At 37.1% G+C, this 23541-nt stretch overlaps 1 protein-coding gene across 1 annotated transcript in view; it reads left to right on the forward strand.

Annotated features, from left to right (window-relative positions):
* LOC309512857 (multiple epidermal growth factor-like domains protein 9) overlaps positions 1-23541 on the forward strand; it is a 67946-nt gene that overhangs the window by 4307 nt on the left and 40098 nt on the right. Inside the window, exons 2-3 of the mRNA XM_082188578.1 lie at positions 6843-7041; positions 18862-19001. Coding sequence (XP_082044704.1) covers positions 6843-7041; positions 18862-19001 — 339 coding nt within the window. The remainder of the gene's footprint in view (positions 1-6842; positions 7042-18861; positions 19002-23541) is intronic.

Raw genomic sequence — 23541 nt, forward strand, 5'->3', positions numbered from 1 at the left:
ACACTTTGTTTAATCACAACAAAAAACACTACATTTTAAGTTGTGATAACTAATTGCAACAATATTTTTTTTTACAGTGGTGTTATTTTAGTATTATTAATTTATACTATTTATTAATATTTTTAATTTACTTTTACTTTTACTTTTACTTTTACTTTTATTTTTCATTTTCATTTTAGTTCGAGTTTTATTATTTTTTTTTTATTTTTTTTACTTAATATTTCTATTTATCTTTAGTTTATTTTTATTTACGTTTTAGTCATTTTATAATTTTAGTACTTTAACTTAAACTTATTTAATTTCAGTTAGTTGCCAGGAAATGCCAGGGCAACATTTCAAATTTTCATTTAAATATTAATTTTATAGTATTTACATTTCATTTTCTTCCAGTGGTATTTCAATCAATGAAAAAAAAAAAAGAAAGAAAAGGTTTTAAAATAATAAGAACACATAAATTGTTTAAATTAAATTAATTTGTCTCTGGAAATTTCCGTTTTGTGTATGATTGGTCGTTCATACAGAAAAATGAAATCATAATTGAAAACTGCAATTTCTTTTTATTTTATTCCATTTTTATTTAGAATTATTCTTAAAACAAAAGGGCGTTCTTCTTAAAACAAAAGGGCGTTCTTCTTAAAACAAAAGGTGATTCACTTCTGAATGTTGCACAACCCTATAAAATACATCTGTTCGTTTTACTAATCCAGATGCATTTGCAGTAGTCAGAGCTTTCCTCTTATGCATAGGACTTTAGAGGGGCATCTGAAATATTCTAATGGGAACAGATAAATCCTTTATGATGAGTATGATTTTAGAGGTGAGCGGGTTTGACCTACATGCTAGCAGCTGTGCATTAGATGGCCCAGTGAACTCTCTTTACCCCCTACATTTGATTCGAGTCTGTTTGCTGGAGTGGGATGAGTGCCATTTCCACTGGAACTAATGGACAGAAGAATATGTTTGTACTGACTCTTTCACACTAACACCTTTGTCATGTGTTCTTTCTTTTGTTGTCTGACACCCAGTGTCCGTCTTGTCTTTTAGCTTCATGTAACACGAACGACCCCTGATATACAACGGCCCCCTTCTTCACAGTAAACGATGATTAGTTCATGTTTTTATTTACTTGATGGTTCATTATCGTGTCACGTCTGAGGTCAATGAAGCCACATCACATTTACCTCACATCAAAGGTTCATCCTCTCAGATGGTTCAGTTGTAATCGCACTGTCATATTTAATAATTTCATGATTTTTTCATAAAGCGATGAGTCTGGTCGGCGGTAGCCTCATTTACATGGATGTATGCATAATCTGTCAGACTGGGATCTGTAAGCTTCTTATCCGCACCCTCCACAGTCCCCCTTCAGGAGCAGAAGGTGTTTACGTACACACTCCACAGCTCCGTGTGTTAGAAGGTGTGTCTGTCGGTGCATACAAATGATGCTTTTCCCTTTCGGCAGGTGCCCCTCTGGGTGACCTACTGCAGTAAATCTGCTAAAATGGGATCTTGGGGATGAAGGCATTAGAGATTCACAGAAAGACGTCATGGCTCTTAATGGAGTTCATTGATCTGATTCTGAATCTTCAGTCATATTAAACTGCACGATGAACATGCCATTGTTAATGTTATTGGTAACATTATGTTGACTATGCTCTAAATAGATGTGTGAGTGCATTGATTATTGTGTTGTTATATGTACACAACCATTCAAAAGTCTGGGGACAGTAAGATTTTTTAAATACTTTTGAAAGAAGTCTTGTATACTCACCAAGGGTGCATTTAGTTAATCAAAAATAGTAAAAACGGTAATATTGTGAAATATTATTACTATTTAAAATAACAGTTTTATATTTTAATAATTTTAAAAATATAATTTATTCGTGTGATGGCAAAACTGAATATTCAGCATCACTATCCTTCAGAAATCATTCTAATATGCTTATTTGGTGCTGATTTGGAAACATTTATTATTATTATCAATGTTAAAAACAGAAATGCTGCTTAATATTTTTGTGGAAACTGATTTTTTCATGATTCACTGATAAATATAAAGTTCAAAAGAACATAATTTATTTCGAATCATTGAATCCTTATAAATATCTTTGCTGTCACTTTTTTTTATTTCATGCATCCTTGCTGATTAAAGGTTTTAATTTCTTTCAAAAAAAACAACAAACACAAAAAACTTAGCTATCACCTGTAAAAATAAAATAAAAAATGCAGTCATTATTTACAAAAGAAAGAAAAGCAATACGAGTTTGGAACAACATTAGGGTTTTATGTCATTCTAATCCATGTGACATTTCATTCTTTTGTACATGAGTTCACAAGCCTCTTTCACAGTCTTTACTGGTACATTTACCATTAAGAGATCATGTGAGATTGAGAACAAGACCTTTTAAAAAAAATACCAGTAAAACGTTTGTGCCAATTTACCCGTATGAGAAGTTGTAACATTACCAGTAAATTACTGTAATGATACTGTGTGTGAACAAAGAATGAAGATTACCGGAATGAGCATGAATGAAGTCAGAACGCGCTGATATAAGAAGTCTGCTTTGTGCCAGTCATAAAGTTCTAATGGAGATGACGTGATAGCTCCGCTGCTTTTTAATAGTTTTTATGTAAATATGCGCTAAATGGATCTCCTTGACCATTGCACCACGTCTTGCAGCTTTTTTTATGGGCGGTTGTGGCCTGATGGTTAGAGAGCAAGACTGGTAACCCATAGGTCGTGGGTTTGATTCTCAATACTGACAGGAAATGACTGAAATGCCCTTGAGCAAGGCACCTAACCCCCAATCACTCCCCAGTTGCCACAGCAAAAATGGCTGCCCACTGCTCTGGGTGTGTGTGTCCGCGGTTTGCAGTGTGTGTTCAATACTCACTCCAAATGTGTGTGCACTAACTTACGCGCTCAAGACCCAGCCTAACAAGCCGAACCTCTGTTGCTTGTGTGAACAGCATATTTACCAGTACTTAATTTTTTAAGTACAATCAACTCTGATGTTTAAGTAATTTCAACTTAAATTACATTAAACTGACTTAAAAAATAATTGAACCTTTTTTAACTTTAAAAAAAAGTTGAAAATTGCTGAACTTATTTTGAAGAGTTAAAGCAATGTAAATAAGTATTTTGTCATAACTTATTGATTATATAAAACTTTAACATTATAAAGTTAAAAACGTTCTAAAGTCATTCTGGTAATTTTACGGTAATTTACTGGGATTGCCGTGTGGAAGGGGCTAATGATCCGGCTACACTGGATTTTCATTAAATAACACCGTACATTTCAGCCTGTTCCTCACACAAAGCTCTCGAATAGCTTCAGAAGATCGTGCATAAGTTGCACGGACATCTTTTGTGATGTTTTTATGATGTTTTTGCTTCATTTTTGAAGCTTGAAGCCTTTGTACCCATGGGAACTCATTGCATGTAAATGGTGGACAAGTAAAATTCTCCTTTTGTGTTCCATGGAAGAAATCAGCTTTTGGAACAACATGACTGGGAATAAATGATGACAGAATTTTAATTTGTGGATTAACTGTTCCTTTAACACCTCGCCTGGCTTTGATTTCTGTCCCCTGAACTAAATGACCACCAAAGGGAATAGGCCGTTTCCTCTAAGGGATAAGAGGTTGCTTCGGGTACACGCAGATGAACAAAGGCTGATGAATAAAAACATGTATTACATGAAAGATGGATTCAAATGTGCTCTTTCAGATTTACATTTTTATAAATGCAGCCCACTTCGGTTTTTGAGATCAAACACATTTGATCATTAGCAAACAGATCTGTGTCCTAGCAAATTAGCACATACTCAAGACAGAGCTGTGGTGTTCATGAAGTTTAAGCCAGGCCCTCTCAACTAGTTGTGTTAAGAAAATAAATAATAGAAAAAGAAAATCTAAATCCAACTATATTCAATTATAAGCCTATTCGAAGTTAATTGGCCTGTTGCTGATTAGCTAAAAAATGCTGGGACAAATAGTTTCCAGCCTAAATTTAGATCAATATTTAAATATTACAGCAACACTTCTGGAAAATCCTCTTCGATTTAATTGCAGTTGGTATAGATTTGTAATTACACAAGCTTCATTTGTTCCCTTGTGCTGGAATTTGCTGCCATGTTGAAATATAATGTCACTGATTTGCCTTTAGAGGTTGTGTTCTTCCTCTGTGGTTTTACAGCCTCTCCTGCATACTAAAGATCTGCACTCTCTCAGTCTAATATCAACTTAATGAAGTGTCAAAGAATCAGGCTGGAGGGAGTCATTCTTTATAGCTGCCAAAGATCGGCAAGATGGAGTAGAGTGATGCATAGCAGACTTGGAGAAATTTACTACCGAGCAGGAGTTCTGCATTAACAGGGCTTTCTGTTTGAACACTCTACGTGTGACAATTTATCATGGTTTCTTCTTTAGTTGCAGGTTTAAACCAGGGTTATGTGTACCCTAAGGGGGCACTTGGAAAGATTTCGCTTTGTTAAACCTACACTGCAAAAATAGTAACTTGCAGTTGTTATCGTATGGAGCTACTTCCACCTACTTCTAACCTATTTATTTATTTATTGGCTATTGTAACCTGATATATTTAGGTTCATTCAGTGATATTACAATATTTTTTACTTGAATAAAATTAAGTTATATGTTACCACATTAGATGTAAGCAGGTTTTTAGGTTAACATTTATTCCAGTGTATAAAACCAACCCATAACTATTTTACATTTTAGTGAATTGACAAGAAATTCGTATTCATTTGTATGATTTGAGTCTTGCGAAAACAAACAAACAAACAAACAAACAAACAAACAAACAAACAAACAAAAACAAAGCATGAAGTGGAGCATAAGCAGATTGTACGAAAATGTACGAATGAGATTGTACGAATTCACCACCAATTCGCCAAAATGTAAAATAGTTAGAATTGCTATGAAAGTGTGTTTAAAACTGAAAATCTGCTCCTTTTTAGGGAAAATAATAATAATGTTCAAAGAAATTACATTAGTTGACATTCATTGCAGATTATATATGAAAGTTTAGAACCTATTTTTTCCCATAGTACAATTGTTTTTTTGTGTGTGTGTCTTTATAGGTGACGTAGTTACATGTTACTACATGTATTTACTAGTAATAACAGAAAATTATGCATAATTGCAAGTAACTTAACCCTAAACCAAACCCTAGCCCTAACTCTATATAGTAAGTACATGTAGTTAATTAATATTACTCAGCACTTATTTGAGTAAGTACAATGTGTACCTATGTCACCTTAAAATAAAGTGTAACCTAACTACTCAAGCTGCTCCGAGCGGAATTCAAAATGGGGTCTCCGGCACCAAAGACACCAGCCTCTAAAGTAAGTCGCTAACGCGCCTCTTGAGGCCAGGGGAGTGAGGTTTACACGCACAGCTCTTACTGGCCTATGTCCGTTACACTCACCCTCCTAAACCTCACTCCCATCCGGGTCACGGCACCAAATGTAACCGGTCCTATTCCACCCGCTCTGAGCGGGATTCGAATAGGGGTCTCTGGTGTGGGAGGCGGGCGCGCTAACAAGGACACTAAAGACCACAGCTGCTAGCGTTAGTTGCTAGCGCTCCTCTTGAGGGCAGGGGAGTGAGGTTTACACACACAGCTCTGTTACGTCTGTTACATTTGAGGGTTTGTAAGACAAAAAAGGCTGGGAAACATTGTCTTAATTACAAAGAGTAGATATTCACAGCAGGAATAATTGTTTCAATAGAGGCGGGGGTTTTCGCAGCGTTGCCATAGAAGAACCATTTTGGGTTCCCCGAAGAACCGTTCAATGAACAGTTCTTAAAATAACCGTTTTTTCATTAGTGTAGTGTGAAGAACATTTTAATAATCTAAAGGACCGTTTTCCACTATCAAGAACCTTTTGTGCAATGGAAAGGTTCCATGATTGTTAAAGGTTCTTCATGGAACCATCAATGCCTATAAAGAACCTTTATGTTTAAGAGTGTGCGGGGTGAATTTGTCTGTATTTTATACAGTGGCGTAACTTTGTTTTAAAAAGTGGGTGGGACAGGTGGGGTGGGGTGGGGTGGGGTGGGGGGGTTGCTAATAAAATGCTAAATCAGATATATGAACAATAACATTACGATGACCTTCAATCGATTTAAATAGTAGGCTACATGGGGTTTAATTTGTCGTTTAATGAGATGTAACCTGATATATGTATCCGCTGCTTGACTAACGTGTATCTTAATGGTCCAGTGGTAGAACTTTCGCCAACCGTGTCAGAGGTTCTGGGTTCTAATCTGCTCTCGCATATTTTTTTTTTATTTTTTTTATATAATTTTTTTTTTTCTCATCAAAACCGTTTATGTTCATCAGTGGTTGTATATCAAGCAGGGGCACGTTTGTGTGCATTATGTTTTGTGATTTCACCAGAACGAATAGAGAGTATCCGCAACGGACTGAAGCGCGCGTCCGAGTGAAGACAGTGCGGTCCACCGAAAACACTGTATCCGCGCCACTGATCGCAGCGCCAACGAGCACTTTGATCACTTGATTTAAAAAACACATTTGAGCGCTAGATCGTCTTTTATTTAAAAAACGAACGAAATGAATGCTCTGCCAGTTAACTGGAGATGTTTTATTTATTTGTAGAATTGGTACATTCGTGCCGCGAGATGTTTTAAAAAGTGATGGGGACAATATCGACCCTGGCAAAAAGTGGTGGGGACATGTCCCACCCGTCCCACCCGCAAATTACGCCTATGATTTTATATCAATTTTGATGATCTTAACATTGCCCCTCTTTGGTTGTCAAAAATTCATAAGGAATCCTTTGTCTGTGTGTCCTCTGAAGAGCTGGTGTGTAACTGCAGCGGTGAAGGAGTGTCGGACCCTGATGAGTGTGACCGTGAGACTGGTCAGTGCGACTGTATGCCGGGTTACACTGGGCTGCAGTGTGAAGAGTGTGAGGAAGATCACTTCACCAACGGCACCATCGGCTGCCTGCCCTGTGCATGTGACTCCTTCGGTGCAGACAGCTCAAGCTGTGACAGGTAAGAGGCATTGTGGGAAATTTACATTCTTATGTGTCTTGCTATTGAAGTTTCTTTTTTGTTGTTGCAAGTTTGCAGATTTAGAATTTGAAATCAAAAATGCACAATACCGTTCAAAAGTTTGCAGTCTGTACGTTTTTGAAAGAATCTCTTATGCTCACCAAGGCTGCATTTATTTGATCAAAAATACAGTAATTCTGTGAAATATTATTGCAATTCAAAATGACTGTTTTCTATTTGAATGTATGCTATTCCTTTGGTTCTTGAATTATTAGCAGCCGTTACTCCAGTCTTCAGTGTCCTACAGAAATCATTCTAAAATGATATTCCTCATTCTATTCCTCAACTCTTTTAGAATAAAACAAAAACATTTACTATATTTAAGAATATAGAATCCTTTGAGAATGTTCCCAGATATCCCAAAAGGCAGGGTCTTGTAAGATTTAGCTAATTTTCTCCCTAAAGTATAGTTAAGTAAGCAGATAATCAGGCAGATTAGCTCAATCCCGTATTGCGCCTTCTCAAAACCTTGAGGACATATCAGTTTCCTGTTGGCATATACTGTCCTGTGCTTTAACTGTTTAGAAGGTTTACAGAGAGAAATGCTGTGTATTGCCAGTTTGAGGCTAATTAAATGACATTCCCCGCAGGGAGCAGATTGTTGTGGTCTGTCTTTGTTTTGGGATGAGGCCGTAAAGTAATTGGCTTTTAGAGCCAGTAACCATGATTCCATAATCAGGATTAAGTCTAAATTTGGACATTTCTTTAAGGACAAATGTACAGTTTTGTTGGCTAGTTGAGAATTGTTTTAGCTAACTGCTCAAGTAAGATCAGTTTTGAACTGCACTGCAGCATAATAGATGCTAGTTCATTCTCACATTATGAAGGTCAAAATTTATAATCTGTTATATGCCTTCTCAAAACCCACCCAAGCATTGATTCGCTGGAGAAAGAGTTGATAGCTGTACTAAGTTGGTCATTGTTTAGTTAGACCACCATATTATTTTAAGTTAGCAATAAAGCTTTGATGTTGCGTGATCTTTGTAATGAAGCTTCTAATAAAAATTCCAATTATACTGTACTTGGATGGCTACAGTTTTGTCTGCGAAACCATTGGTCTGCTAAGGCTGTTCTCCTACTGTGTTCATACCTCAAGAGCTCCTCAGGGAAATTATAATGGCCAATATGAGTCCATTGAATATTATGAGTTCTTATATTAGCATATCCTAATAAAATTCCAAGGCTATTTTTTTTGTTCTTAAAAGAGATTAGCTTCCCAATGAACAGCATAGTGCCCATGTTAAGATGCATCTACACATTTAAAAACTGCATGTGTGATGTACACAAATTCTATGCAAATTTTCCAGAGGAGAGAATGTGTATGATTATTGTAGTCAAACAGTGGTGATTGCAGTTCTGCAAGCATTTCATGACTTGATTTGTAATGTGTGCATATACTGCATGCTTTACATCCATGGCCAGCTGTGTGTTCTTGTGTGCATCTGACTTTGTTGATGCAAGATTTAAGTAGTGTGGGAGGTAAATTGTCAGTTGTACACCATCAGTTGCACTTCATTTCAATATCGGCTCTTGATTGGGATTATATTTCTTTCTTTCTTCTACATTTTAACATTTCTAAATTAATAATGTCCATTTACCGTCCCTTGTGAAAAAGTAATACACTTAGCATATTTATAAAAGAAATAATATACTCAAGTGTGAACTGAATGTAATGTTTTCGGATACTTATTTACATTTAATGGCAATTAAATGAAAATAGTTAAAATGTATATTAAATGCAATTAGCTGAACTGAGTGCTTTTTCACTTAAGACTAAAATCAATCTATATCTAATTTAATAATTACTTCTATTGTCTTTGAAATATGGTTAATATTTCTAGTTAAAGTGTACTGCTGAATGTACTGACAAGTGTTTATGGAAAACTAAGATATACATTTGTAATGATGAAGTTGCAATTCAGTGCATTAATATTATCTTCAAGTGTAATACTGAAAAACACACTATAATATTATAATCAAGTACTTTACATGTGCTTTAGTATGTTAGTCAACACATCAAAATAAGTGTACTTCTTTAAAGTGTACTGTATGTATCTTTGTCACTCTACTAAAGCATACAAATATCAAATACCATAATATGTTTGCGGATATTTAGGAAACATGCAAAGGTCACATAATCGTTTCTCTAAAAAACACTTCTACAGCCAGTTATTTTATTTATTTGCCGTTGCATATGCTCAAACTGGAGCAGGTGCCTGGAGAAACGACGATCTCCGATATTTTGAATTCGACTGCAGTACCTATTTCGACCACTAGTTGTCATTCTTACATACGGCAAATAAAACGTAAAATTTGACATTATTATAAAGTGTACTTAAGTGTGTTGTGAACTTAAATTTGGAACCCGCAAATGCACAGTAAAAAGTCTCTGTTTTTGGGTTGCTATATCAACACTCAAGTAGGGCCGTTCAGCCAATCAGATTAAAGTCACCATGAAATCAGAATGAACAATTCTTATTTTTTATGGAATATTGCAGTATTAAATTATTTATCCGTGCACATCGTTTTTTTAAAATATGCATGTGCCGTCACAATCTTTAACCAAAATAAGTTCCCCTCCCTCTCTTCTCTTCTTTGTTGACGTTGTCTGACGCGAGGGCGGGACAACCTGACACTCAAATGACATCACAGCAATAGCAAACCACAACCAATCCAATCAATTCCCGATGGACAAAATCAAGTCCCGCCCTACATTTTTTCTTGTTCGAGAAGCCATTTCACTCTAATATACGTCACAATAGGGAAGAAAAGACACTCACTACCGTTTTATGCTGACTTTAAATGACTGGAATTAATTGTTCCCAAATCAGTCACCAATTGGTATACACCAATGAGTATGACATATCCAAAATAGGGATGCACCATTATGAAAATTTTGGTCGATACCGATAACCAATAATTCTTTATATTTGTATATTTATATACTTATTTAAAGTCGATAACCGTTATATTGGCTGATAAATCTAAATACACATTTTTAGAAAATTTTTGACAGCCTGATTACAAAAACAAAAGTCTCACCATTAAAAGCCCTGTGCCAACCACACAATTATAATTTTATGTAGCCTATATTATCAGAATTTTCCTGTTTTGTAGTGATTCTAATCATATTTCAAGCAATTCAAAACCATTATGGCGAACATTGCACATCTGAATTGTCTCAGCTGAAGGAAATAATCCATTATTTATTGGCTTTCATATATCAGCCAAATTTTCTTATCAGGCCGATAACATTAAAAATTAACATAATATCGTCCGATACCACATCATGCATCGCTAATCCAAAATATATATTGCTGTGTGGTTTAAGTCAGTAAAGTATGATGCATGACAAGTAAAGGTTTAAGTCTGCACAACTTCAGTTGCTTAGAAACCAAATCTTCCATGCATTCTACACCCCATGAGGAAAACTTCTAAGCCTTTCATTTTAAAAGCATCAGGCGAGGTTCACAGCACCCCAGTTCCACGGTTGTCATGGTTGTGAAGGATGCAGGAAGGAGAATGATGCTGGCATCTCCATGGCAGCAGAGAGACAGAGAGAGGGAAGAGGGGATCCAGTCGTTGTGTAACACTGACCTAGTTAATATGCTGCTGATCTGCCCCAGGGTCTCTGAAACATTAATGAGCTTTCTGCTACTGCTGCCTGCTCAACGCAGTCTCTCTCTCTGAAAACACACTCGTACGCACACATAAACAACCAATCCAAATGATTAAGGAAGCCCCTGGTGATGCTATTATGATATATTATGTGTCAAGCCGGCTGCATTGAGTGCTTTAGTGTGCTTCGGCTAAAATCTGGGATATGCCTGATGCTGTACGTTTTTATTTGATCAGTTTTAGTGTGTCAAATTATAAGGGTTTGTATTCAAACAAGTACAGTCACTAGCTGCATTTACATGGACTCTAATAATCCTATTGTAATCAGACTAGTTGCACAGTCGGGGGGTAAAAGTGACATGTAACCACGTCAATCGGAATAAATTGGCTAAATTTTATTCGGATTGTAAAGAGTGGTTTAGCTATTTCAGTCATCCAAGCACAGCTCCTATCTTTTTGAATGGGGAAACATCAAATTCTTCAAAGCTGTTCACCAAGCTTACGATTAATCATTAATAAATAATGAAATCTGACAACAACTGTCTCATAGAAGACTTTACCAATAGGCGATTGGGTCTTTTATATAGAAGGCTGGACTTATTCCGCCATATTGCGTATTGTACTTTCTCCCGTTCAAAGTAATATGAGTGCACCATATTTGAATATCTAAAGTCTTTGATGAAGTGTCATAAATGAGTGTTGTGTAATTCTGAAAAAGTGGAGAAGTGTTTAATGAGAAGTGGAGCAGGACAGTATTTAGCGATCATGTAAACACTACTCTCGGATTCATCAATCGGAATGAATTCCATGTGTTCATGTAAATGTAGCTACTGACAAGTGATTAAATAGTTTTGATTAATTAACGCCTCATTATTAGAATATATCTTATTATTTAGGCTAAGTCAGTTAAAATTTTCATTAATTCACAGTGTGATCCTTATTAAACATTACTTGAAATATTATGTTTTAGAACTCAAATAAGGAACATAATTGGCTTTCAAATTATGTTTATATAAAAACATTTGTGTTTATGCACATTACCGTTCAAACATTTGGGTTTGGTAAGATTTTTATTTTTTGGAAAGAAGTCTCTTATGTCCACCAAGGCTGCGTTTATTTGAGCAAAAGTACAGTAAAACTGTAATATTTTAAAATATTATTACAATTTAAAAATAGCCATTTTCTATTTGAGAATATTTAAAAATGTAATTTATTCCTGTGATGGTAAAGCTGGATTTTCCGCATCATTGCTCCAGTCTTCAGTGTCACATGATCCTTCAGAAATCATTATAATATGCTGATTTGGTGCTCAATAAATATTTCTTAATATTATCAATGAATTTTCAGTATTTTTTTCAGGATTCTCTAAATAGAAAAGAAAATTTATTTGAAATCTTTTGTAACATTATAAATGTATTTAGTTACTTTCACTTTTGATCAATTTAATGCATCTTTGCTGAATAAAAGCATTAATTTCTCTTAAAAAATCTTCCTGACATCAAACTTTTGAATGGTAATATAATTAAAAATATATTAAATTAAATTGATAACTCAAAATCTTTAACTTGAGGCTGTGTGAAGTCACTTGGTCAACTTATTTATCAATTTAAATAATTAAGTGGAAACAATGATACTTTAATCAAAGATCTGAGTTAAATCAACTTGCAAATATTGCCAGTGCAACACTTGACTGAAATATTTATTGTGAAATATCATGCGACACTTGTGTGATGGTGAATCATATTACAAATGACCTGTCCATACCAAACTGCCACGTGCCTGAGAGTCTGTGCAGGTTTATTTCCGGTATTACAAGTATTTTTACTGATATTATCACAACAAATAGCCTACATCTTTTGCCAGCCCGGATTTTAGTAGCTGGCTTTGTAGAATACAGCCATTTATAAGTTGCTTTTATCAGCTTTTCCTAAATAATACATAATGGTGTGTTTATATCCATTCGCATGTCTTTTTCAATAAGGCTAAATTTGCTCTCTAGAACGGGGGTGGTTGGATTTAGAAGCATCATGACGCTACAAAACGCCACCCTGTTTGGTGTTTACACAAATGCTAAATGTGCCACCCTAATGAATGGTTCTGTTCAACAGCTGGCTTTAGAGAGCCGTCTATGTCCCACAGACACACAGACGAGGGGTCTGTCTGCTAATGAATGTGAATGCAAGGGAAGGGCGTGTGATTGATCATTATCTGACCTTGATAATCACTGTTTGTGTGTGATACAGTGTGGGTGTGTGTGTGTGTTTGGGAAACAGGCATCTTTATATGCTCTCACTGACTCGTTTTTTGAATCCGTAGTGTTTTTAGGAAGGACAGATGTTTGTATTTTTTATCCGCCACAAAACCCCTTTTCTCCGGGTTGTATTAAAACGTTAACAGGCGATCTTTCTCTCTTTCTTGATCTCCCGCGCTCTTTCTCTGGAGATTGTGATTGATAGGTCATATATGTCACACCTCACTCTCATTCCCTCAGAATGCTCTGGGTGCCGAGCCATCACCATGGTAACCTGTCTACTGGCCCGTGCACACGCACACACCCACCCACACGCTCTCCCACAGCAAGTGCAAGTGTATCTACTAACACCCCACAAATGTTAAAAGGATGTGTGTTAGATAACAATGCAGAGGGGATTTTTATTTAAACATATATCTATTGTGGCGGCAACACACTTTAGGAAAATGTTAGGAAGTGTTACACCATTTCTAGAGAATGGGAACTGCATCAACCAACTTGCTATAGACTGTATTCTCCTCAAATTACAACAAGGGAAAGGAGAATCGTATATTCAACTACAAAATGATGAGAAAATATAAGATATAAATGAATAAATAAAATTAGGAAAGTCTAATTAGGACCATTATTTATTTTATTTATCTATTTGCATTGTGACATTATTGTGAAGATTCTTATTATTGTGTATATATATATATATACAGTATACAGTACTGTGCAAAAGTCCCAGTGTGTGAGTAGGAAATATCAGTTTACATTTCCAAACATTCTTTTTGCCATTAATTGTAATAATCCAGTGAGATTTCTGTATGCACAAGGAATCTGACAACAGCCAGGATGATCTGATCTCACCATCATCAAGTCCGTCTGTGATTACATGAAGAAACAGAAAAAACTGAGACAAACTAAATCCAGAAGAACTGTGGGAACGTCTCCAAGATGCTTGAAGAAACCTTTATAACCCTATATGGGGGGATATTAACATGCCTAAGACTTTTGCACAGTACTATATATATATATAAAATAACTGTATATAGCAAATAACTGTTACTAATAGAAATATCTAAAAATATATTTTGTTGTATACTTTTACATATTATATTTAAACAAAATACTGTGTTTTTTATATAACAGTAATGATAAGATATTTGTATAATTTAGGCTTGGCAGCTGGTTACTGTGAATCAGGAGAGATATGCTAATTTGTAATGAAAATAATGTCACAATGCAAAAAAAATGTAGACTTCAGATATGTAAATACTCTGTATCTCTCTCTATATATAGATATATATTTAAGAAACAATAAAATAAGTATGAATATAATGCACACACAAGCACATATATGTATATATATATATATATATATAGCCTATATATATATATATATAGCTTCATCTATATACAACTACAACTCTCTCTCTCTCTCTCTCTCTCTCTCTCTCTCTCTCTCTCTCTCTCTCTCTATATATATATATATATATATATACTAAAAGGACTATACGTCTGCCCCTTACTACCTCATTTTCACTCAGGTCAAATTACTAATGGTGTCTTCAAAGGAGGGTGTAGCACTCTTTGTCTTTTTCTTCTTCTGTCTCTCTTTCTGCTTTACTTCACTCCCCTGTTTCTGCTAGACCAGTAATATATAATTCAGGACGTGTGTCTGTATTTATGCATTCAGATTACAGATTGTGTGAGTGTATGGAGGTGCAGGGCAGGTGAGATTCTTTGTTGCACCACAGGAAACATCTCTGTGGAACAGAAGTGTCACAATTTCCATATGTTATATTGACAATCAGTCTGTAAATGTGGGTGGATGGTGATGACACTGATTATGTTGTTCCTGCCCCTATTTTTAGGACCATTCATCTATAGTTTTTTACGCTATTTTAATGACAGTTACTCACATTTCTCTTTAAAACTCATTACTGTATTACAAAAAAAAAAGTGTATATATAATTAAATACACCCTCAATTACACCCTCAATTACACCCTCTTTTTCTCTCTTTCAAAATCTCCTTACTTTCTCTCAGATCTCCTTTTTATATTTGTTCTGATTGTCGGCTCTTTTATCGCGGCCGTTGTTGTTTTTCTGGGGTTTCCAGTGTTGAGATCCTGTCAGCATGGCTGAGCACTTTAAGCTTGTCCCACGGGTGTCATCGTTGCCCCTCTGTCATCTATCAATCGCTCCACTCATACACAAGAACCAATCACACAACCCCTGGAAGCCCCTCCTCGCCTCAACCTTCACCCCAGACCTGACGCAACAGCCCTGGGGTGTGAGTATGTGTGTGATTGTAGGATATGGAGGAGTGTTTATGTGTATGGGGAGTCGACTAATGACTGTTCTGAAAGAGTAAGGGCTAAAGCATCCATTAAATGAAATGATAATCAGCAAAATTACTAAATAAAAGAGTGATAAGCACAAGGGGTCATTAGTGGGCTTGCTAAGACAAGCATCACTATTGCTATTGCTGATACGTTGGGTATGGGATTTAAACCAAGGAGGTCTATACTACCTAGATATAGCTATATGTTAGCATTCCCGTTCGTCTCAATGGCAGTTTTGTTGTGGGCACAGGATCCCCCGGAAGTACAATTTTAAATTTGCAGTCTTTGCTAAAATATGCTTAGTTCTGGTCAATCACCTGAGCCGTAATTGCCATGTGACAAATCACTCTGGATATATAGGAGAAACATAACCCCTAATTTCCACCAGATGCGGAACGGCTGCGGAACGGCTCCGCTGCGTGACAGCTCCGTGTTCCGTCGTCCGTCAATACCCACCAGGTCCAGATTTGTTGCGCAACGGCTGCGGTCATGACTGACAGCTGACGTCACGAGGCCCCATGTAATCTCGCGAATTCTGGTCTGATCGCGCGATTCATGCTAATCAAACAATCCTGCAACGGCTACTTAATTAAAAAATGTTATGTGTTTTTAACCTGTATAGCTATTTAACTTCTCATTACGAGTACATAACTAGCTATTTGCTTTCTATCTTTATTTCTTGGACAAAAATAGTGACTTACCATCCACACCAATCACTTCTGCAATAGTTTTCCACGCTGCATCCTTTTTAATGTTGTCCTTATAAAAAGGATGTGACGGGTCATAGATGATGGGTTGATTCTGTACCTCAATAATCAGCATTTCTTCATCCATCGTGTCAACGGGGTTAAAACTTCAACAAGCCTGTCTCCGCCCATTATGACGTTTTCAAGGTGTAGTGTAGGGAAATATGAGCGCGGTGTATTTTATTTTGAAAATTAAACGGATCTTTTATTTTGTTTCTGGCTGTTCTGTTTTGTCACTCGACTTCCTGTCCTGCGTACTCTGCCCTGTAGTGCTGCGGAGCGCTCCCAGGGGGGCAGGGTTTCATATTATTTTGAAGTAGCCCCGGGCGCCGCCATTGGCTAGCTGACCATCACCTGCTGTTAGCATCCCATTGACTCCCATTCATTTTGGCGTCACTTTGACAGCGAATAACTTCACATCTGAGGCGTTTAAAGACTCCATTTGTCCATTATTTATTTCTAAAGAAACACGAAAATGTATAAAAGGCTCCATTACCTTGTATCTTAGGTTATGGCCCCGTAGAAGCAGTTTTTGTAAAAATAGGCTAACGATTGCGTCATAACATGCGACTCTCAGTCGCACAGTAGAGAGATTACCGTATGGACAGGAGGAGAAGCTCGCGGGAAATCGGGGGGACGTGGAGGCAAAATGACAAAGTAATTAATCAGAATACTTAGCAAAAGTTTCTCCTGCTCCTAGCTCATAGACACCTCCTACTCACGATCTCCGTCTCTGCAAGTTTCGGAAGGGAATGATTCAGATTTCTCTTGGTACAGCTACTAGTAGATAGACGGGTTGCTCACGTCACATCTACGTCGTCAAGCTCAGTTTGAGTCTGCGCAGTACGCTCGACCATCAGGAAGTTAGTGCTTCTAATTGACTTCACTTGTCTCCGTTGAATCCAATGGGGTCGCTGTGTCCAGTTTATATACTGTCTATGAGCGCTCCGGCATCCGGCAAAAATAGAAGCTCTGCGTATCTGCTACGGAGGGCTGCGGATTGCCGGAGTCGGAACGCAGCTGTACCGCATTCAGTGGAAATACACTCATTGACTTTAATGGAAACCTATTGACTCCGCCGCCGTGCCGGAGCCGTAACGCAGCCGGTGGAAATTGGGGGTAAAGACAACCATCTTGCAACCACCTTAAATACCTGCGCAACTGCATTGCAACATATTAAAAACCCCTCCAACACATTAGCAACCACTTGGGAATCAGCTAGCAATTCCCTAGCAACCACACAGGACACCCTAACAACTACAAGGAAAACATGTTAAAAGCCACTCAGAAAATCTTTGCAGCCACTTGGCAATTACATAGCAACACCCTAGCAACTACACTAAACACCCTAGCAACCACATAACAAACATGCTTAAAGCCACTCAGAAAACCTTAGCAGACACTTGGCAATTGCCTAGCAACACCCTAGCAAATACATAGCAAACATGATAAAAACCAATCTGAAAAGAACACGTTAGCAACCACTTGGCAATCGCCTAGCAATGCCCTTAGCAACACCCAGAACATTATAGCAACTACAAAGAACACCCTCACAACTACCTAGCAATCACACAGAACACCCCAATTTACCACATAGCAAACATGCTAAAAGCCACTCAGAAAACCTTAGCAGCCACCTGGCAATTGCCTAGCAATGCCCTATCAACCACCAAGAGCATCATAGCAACTACCTAGCAACCACACAGTACACCTTGGCAACTACATGGAAAACATGGTAAAAGCCAATCAGAACACCTTAACAGCTACTTGACAAACACCTAACAACCACACAAACCATCATAGCAACTACCTAGTAACCACCCAGAACACCCTAGCAATGCCCTAACAACCTCACAGAGCACCTTAGCAACTACATAGCAAACATGTTAAAAACCAGTCAGAACAACTTAACCGCTAATTGACAATAGCAATGCCCTAGAAACCATACAGACCATCATAGCAACTACCTAGTAACCACCTTGAACACTCTAGCAATGCCCTAGCAACTACGTAGCAATCATGCTAAAAGCAACTCAGAACCAGTTAGCAGTAACTTGGAAATGTTCTAGCAATGCCCTAGCAACCACACAGAACACCCTAGCAACTGCATAACATCACACTTATCACCTTAGCTTTTCAAGCACTCACAATTTCTTCAGAAAATGTAAAAAAAAAAAAAAAAAAAAAAAAAAAAAATATGACAGCATTGATTTTAGTTCTACATAGCTGAACTGTAAGTGGATCGTTCCCTGTGAGATTATTTTGCCGATTTGGTTTTGTTCTGAGGATCTGATTTACCCTGGTTGGTTCTGTGATTTCCTACATAATGTAACACTTCCAACAGCTTCAGTAGTTTCAGACTACTGTTATTTTGGGTTGACGACTTTACAGGCAGTAAAGAGTAAACACAATCAGTGTGTGTGTGTGTGTTTGAGAGAGAGTGAGAGAGAGAGACAGAGGGATTCCTGGAATCAGGTCTGAAGCAGCAGATGGTTTCAAATGTGGTCCGGGCCACAGTTCCCTAATGTGTACCCACATGTAGAAATGGTGGAATTAAAAATGAAAGGTCTAGACTGCTTTAAAGTGTGCATGACTGCATTTTAGACCAGGATGTTAGCTGTCTAGGGCAAAGCCGTGTGTGTGTGTGTGTGATAAGATACCACAGGAACTGGATGCACAAAGAGGACGTTGGGAGCTGGAGCTATTGTTGTCTGTACAAGAAAGCAAAATTTCCAGACTGCCAGAGTCATAATTGTTGTCAAGCAGAGATTTAGATTTGTTCATGTGTGTTTTCTGTGTTTACTCTCTTGCAGTTCAGGTATGTGTACGTGTAAGAAAGGTGTATACGGGCCTAAGTGTGACGACTGCCACCCTGGATTCTTCCACTTCAGCAGCACAGGATGCCAACCGTGCCGATGCAACAACCACTCCACCTACTGCCACCCTCAGTCAGGTCAGCCCAGCACACTTTCATCATCATTTGAAGTCTCTACATTGAATATTAAAGTGCCCCTATTATGCTATTTTAAAGGTTCCTAATTTTGTTTTGGAGGTCTCCTTCAACAGATTTACATGCATCAAAGGTCAAAAAACACCTTTTTCTCATAATATACATTGCACATCACCACATTTTTCAATGGTTCTCAAACGACTCGTCAGAGGATTCAGTCCCTCCTTTTCGCGAGCCTAATCTGCTCTGATTGGTCAGATTTGTTGTGATTGGTCTACCGCTTACAGCGTGTTTCTGAAACTAAAGGACCATAACTGAACTTCAGCTCCAGAGGCTTCCTAAAGCTCAGCGATTGAACATACAGTCAAATGCATTCAAACAGCCACAAAAGAACGTCTTCTCTCCACCTACTGACCCAATGTTAAAACACTAGTTGTAAACACATATGTGTCTCCCTCTACTTGTGATCCAAACGACCCAACTGCATCTTAATACCAGGTATAAACAGGGCTATAGATATACAAACACAAGACTTCCTATTATTATAAAACATAATATGAACCAAAAATAAAACCAGATAAAAAAACAAAACAAAAACTTAACAATACTTACAATCATACTCTCAGCCTTCCATGGAGTTCTCAATGTAAAAAAAATAAATACATTTGGAGCTTTGATTTGTAAACATTATTAAATCACATACTACTCAATAGTATCTGTTAATTGGCATTCATATACTTAGGAATGAAATAGCATGCGATTTGAGTGAATATATAATATAATAAAATATAATATAATGTAATATAATATATATTTTTTTTAATACAAAATAAACTACTGGTCTGTTAATATAGTCAAGTAATAAAACAGATGATTTATATTTTGAATACAATATTTATTTTTTTATTAATTATTTTTATTTATTATTATTATTATTATTTTAAATTCATATACATTTTGTTCAAGAAGATTATGATTCTTTTATTTTAGAATGACATGAAGATGAATAAAAAACATTGGGTTTCTTTTTGGGTGAACCATTTTCTTTAAACTAATATTGCAGATTTGAGATTGACTCACCTAGAGCGATTCATCACAACATCCTCCACACTTCCCTCTCTTTTCTCTCTTCCTCCCTGTATCCTAGGCAACCAAGGATTAATTAACCTCAATTTGAATCCGAACCAAAAAACCCTATCAAACATAATGCTCATGCTTTAGTATGTGTGTGTGTGTGTTAATTTGTTAAGCAAACCTGCTGACATCTGAGAAGTGTAGGCGTGTTTATCTTAAATCATTTCACCCGGGCCTCAGTCTGCTGATGCCATAGACATGTTTGGCAACTGCATGTTCAAGTGCATGTGTCTAGGAACCCATCTGTCCCTGTCTCTCTCTCTCTCTCTCTCTCTCTCTCTCTCTCTCTCCCTCTCTCTCTCTCTCTCTCCGCGGTGTGTGTGCAGATGGTAGCTGGTACCCTTACCCCCGATGCGGAGAGCCACAGTCAGATTTACAGCCCTCCTCAGTCATAAAACACAATCAGCATCTCCTGAGACTGCTTACAGTTCATAGACTCACACCCGCCCCGCAGCATAATACCACACACACACACACACACACACACACACACACACACACACACACACACACACACACACACACACACACACACACACACACACACACACACACACACACACACACACACACACACACACACGAGACTCGCAGTAACTCACAGAGCCAGAAGAATACTGCGCATTTACACAAAGCCTTTTGGTCTTTCTTTCTTTCTCCCCGCAGAACACTTACTGGATAACAGTAACATGCAGACTGACACGTGATAAAGCTGAAGCAATATTTTTTCATTTAATTAAAACAAAGAATGAAAAAAAAAAAATTGAACTCTGGCATACAAAGTGAACATAAGAGCTGAAAAAAGAAAGATATAATAACACAAGATTTCATATTCTCATCAAACAATATGGGAAAAAAAACATCAAACCAGTTAAAAAACAAAAACAAACTTGTAACATATTACCATTCCCCTTGAACCAAGCGTAACAATTTGATGTTTTCATTAATATTTATAAACATTATTAAATCACATAAAGCTCAGTATTATCTGTTAATTTGCATTCAATTACTTAAGCATGAAATTGCATGCAACATTGGTTTATATAATACAATGTTAAAGCAATTATCCCTGTGAAGCTATGGTTTACAGTGAATTTAGGACAGCTAATAAAGTGGAGTTCATAAAACCCCCTTAGCTGTTCTAAATTCATATAATATATATTTATTTTAATATTAATTTGGTGTATGTACTTTTTTTTAGGGTATTTTACAATGGCTTCAATCACAGTGCAACCAATCAGAATGAAGGATCGGAACTATTCCTTTACATAATATAATATAATATAAATGTATGTATAATATATTATGTATATGTGTAGTACCCAGTACACATTTAATTTATTAATGAGAGCCAGGGATGGATATTAACTTTTTTGTCCACTGGCCACTGTGGCTGGTGGATTTAAAAATCTACCAGCCACTCAATGTTTTTACCAGCCACTTTCTTGTTTTTAACCTACAATGTGTAACTGCATGTGAAAATCAATACTACAAGATCTACAATACTTAAGCAGTTTATTTAATCTCAAGTCTCAATTAAATACTGACATTTTCTCTTTCGTTCTTATACACACCAGGCAAGGCATTATGGGTGCGTTACTAGGCCCACCCACTTCACTTTTCAACAGGCCCACCCAAAACTTGTCTTAAAAAAAAAAAAAAAAAAAACGTTTAATATATTCTAATTTTGTCAAGAACTATAAAAAATCGTCAATGAGATCATAATTTGTGCTAAAATAGTCTAAATGTTTAGTTTTAAAAATTTTAAAAAGCTGGTTATGTCTATGTTGATGTTTCTGCGCAAATTCAGCAGACAGTGGTTCGGGTTGTTTCCCGATCAGAGCTCGTGAGTGGAGAGCGCATTTCTGAATATTCCGCTCCACTCGCTCATTCCGCAAGGTCGCTCGCTCAACCCAGAATGGCCTGATCCTGGTTCGAAAATATGTGGAATAGGGCTGCCGCCGACTTAAAAAAAATTCTAGTCGACTAGTTGTTGTTCATTTAAGCCATCCGTGGACAAATCGCCCCTGTATATTATTTTAATTATGCTTAAATAGGCTATAGCCTACAGGATAATGCGCGTTTACGTAATATAGCCGCACTCAAGCGCACGACCGCACGCATAAAGCTTGCCACAAAGAACCGGTAAAAGTAATGAAAATGAATGTGTCTAAAATAGCAAGGAGACATTTAATTATTTATTAATAAACTGGTGTTTTGCGGATTCGCCATGAACGCCAGAGAGAAATGCACATTTCATATGGATTTCACAATCAGAGAGCTTATTTCTTTTGGTTTGGAATATTTTCGTTTAAAAGTAGACATTTCAAGCTTTCTGTAATATATAGCCTATATTTCTCAAATCTGTGAGGCACAAGCTGAGTTTCGGCGCCCTCCAGTTCACATGCAATGCAAGTGATCATGCCGGCGCCTTATTACATTGTCTGCTATATATTTTCTTCTTATTTATTAAATACAGGCAATTCGTTGATAAAACATTGATCAAAATTAAGATACAATTTATACAAAACGAAAATCTTTTAAAAAGAGTCTTTCTACAAAACAAAACTCAATGAAGTGGTCAAAATCATGTCTTACATGTCATGTCTCCAGACATATTTGCGCATCTCATGATCTTTCTCGGCGAACAGCGCCGTTGCTGGGAGGGCGCCAGCGCCTCTGCCTCGCGATTGGATGATAGCCCTGAAGACGCCTAGCAATGGTATACCTTTAGTGGTAGTATAGGTACCTTTAGTTAAGTTATACCTCAAGAGTCTTCGTAGCGCACTAAGAGACAACGGTATGATGCGTAATGGAGATTCCTCTTTGGTCAGAACCATGGAGAGCGATCGCGGATAGGTCCGTCCTATGCACCGACACTTTTTACAATGCAACAAAATATTTAAAGAGCATCAAGCTATTAAAATCTATATTGAATGGATTGAATAACGGTTTTAATTTAACGTTTTTAATTTAAGGCCCACCTTGTCTCGTCGTAAACTAACCAATCTCGGGACTCCCCATTGTCTGCTTTTCTCCATCGTTCTTTAAAAAAACGTTTTTTGACCTTCGATGTAACGCCACATTTTTTTGAAGGTGTGCCTCCTCTAAAAGTGTCCGCCGTCCATGTGAAACAGTATGCTATTTTTATTTACTCGCCACGGTGGCCGGTAGGTGACGCGAGTTTACCCGCCACAACACAAAATCACCCGCATTTGGCCGGTGGCGGGTGCTAATTTCCATTCCTGATGAGAGCTCTTTAAACTTTAGTGATGGCTCTTCTCTTAAAAGGCAGAATTCTTTTGAAGCCTCAGTGTGCTAAACTAGTCCTCACCTTATATAATGATTTACATAAGACTCTGAGGAAGTCAGGAAGTGTCATATTCTGTCTATAATATTGCTAATGATC

This window comes from Leuciscus leuciscus (assembly GCF_965113295.1).
Source record: "Leuciscus leuciscus genome assembly, chromosome: 13".
Lineage (NCBI taxonomy): Eukaryota > Metazoa > Chordata > Actinopteri > Cypriniformes > Leuciscidae > Leuciscus > Leuciscus leuciscus.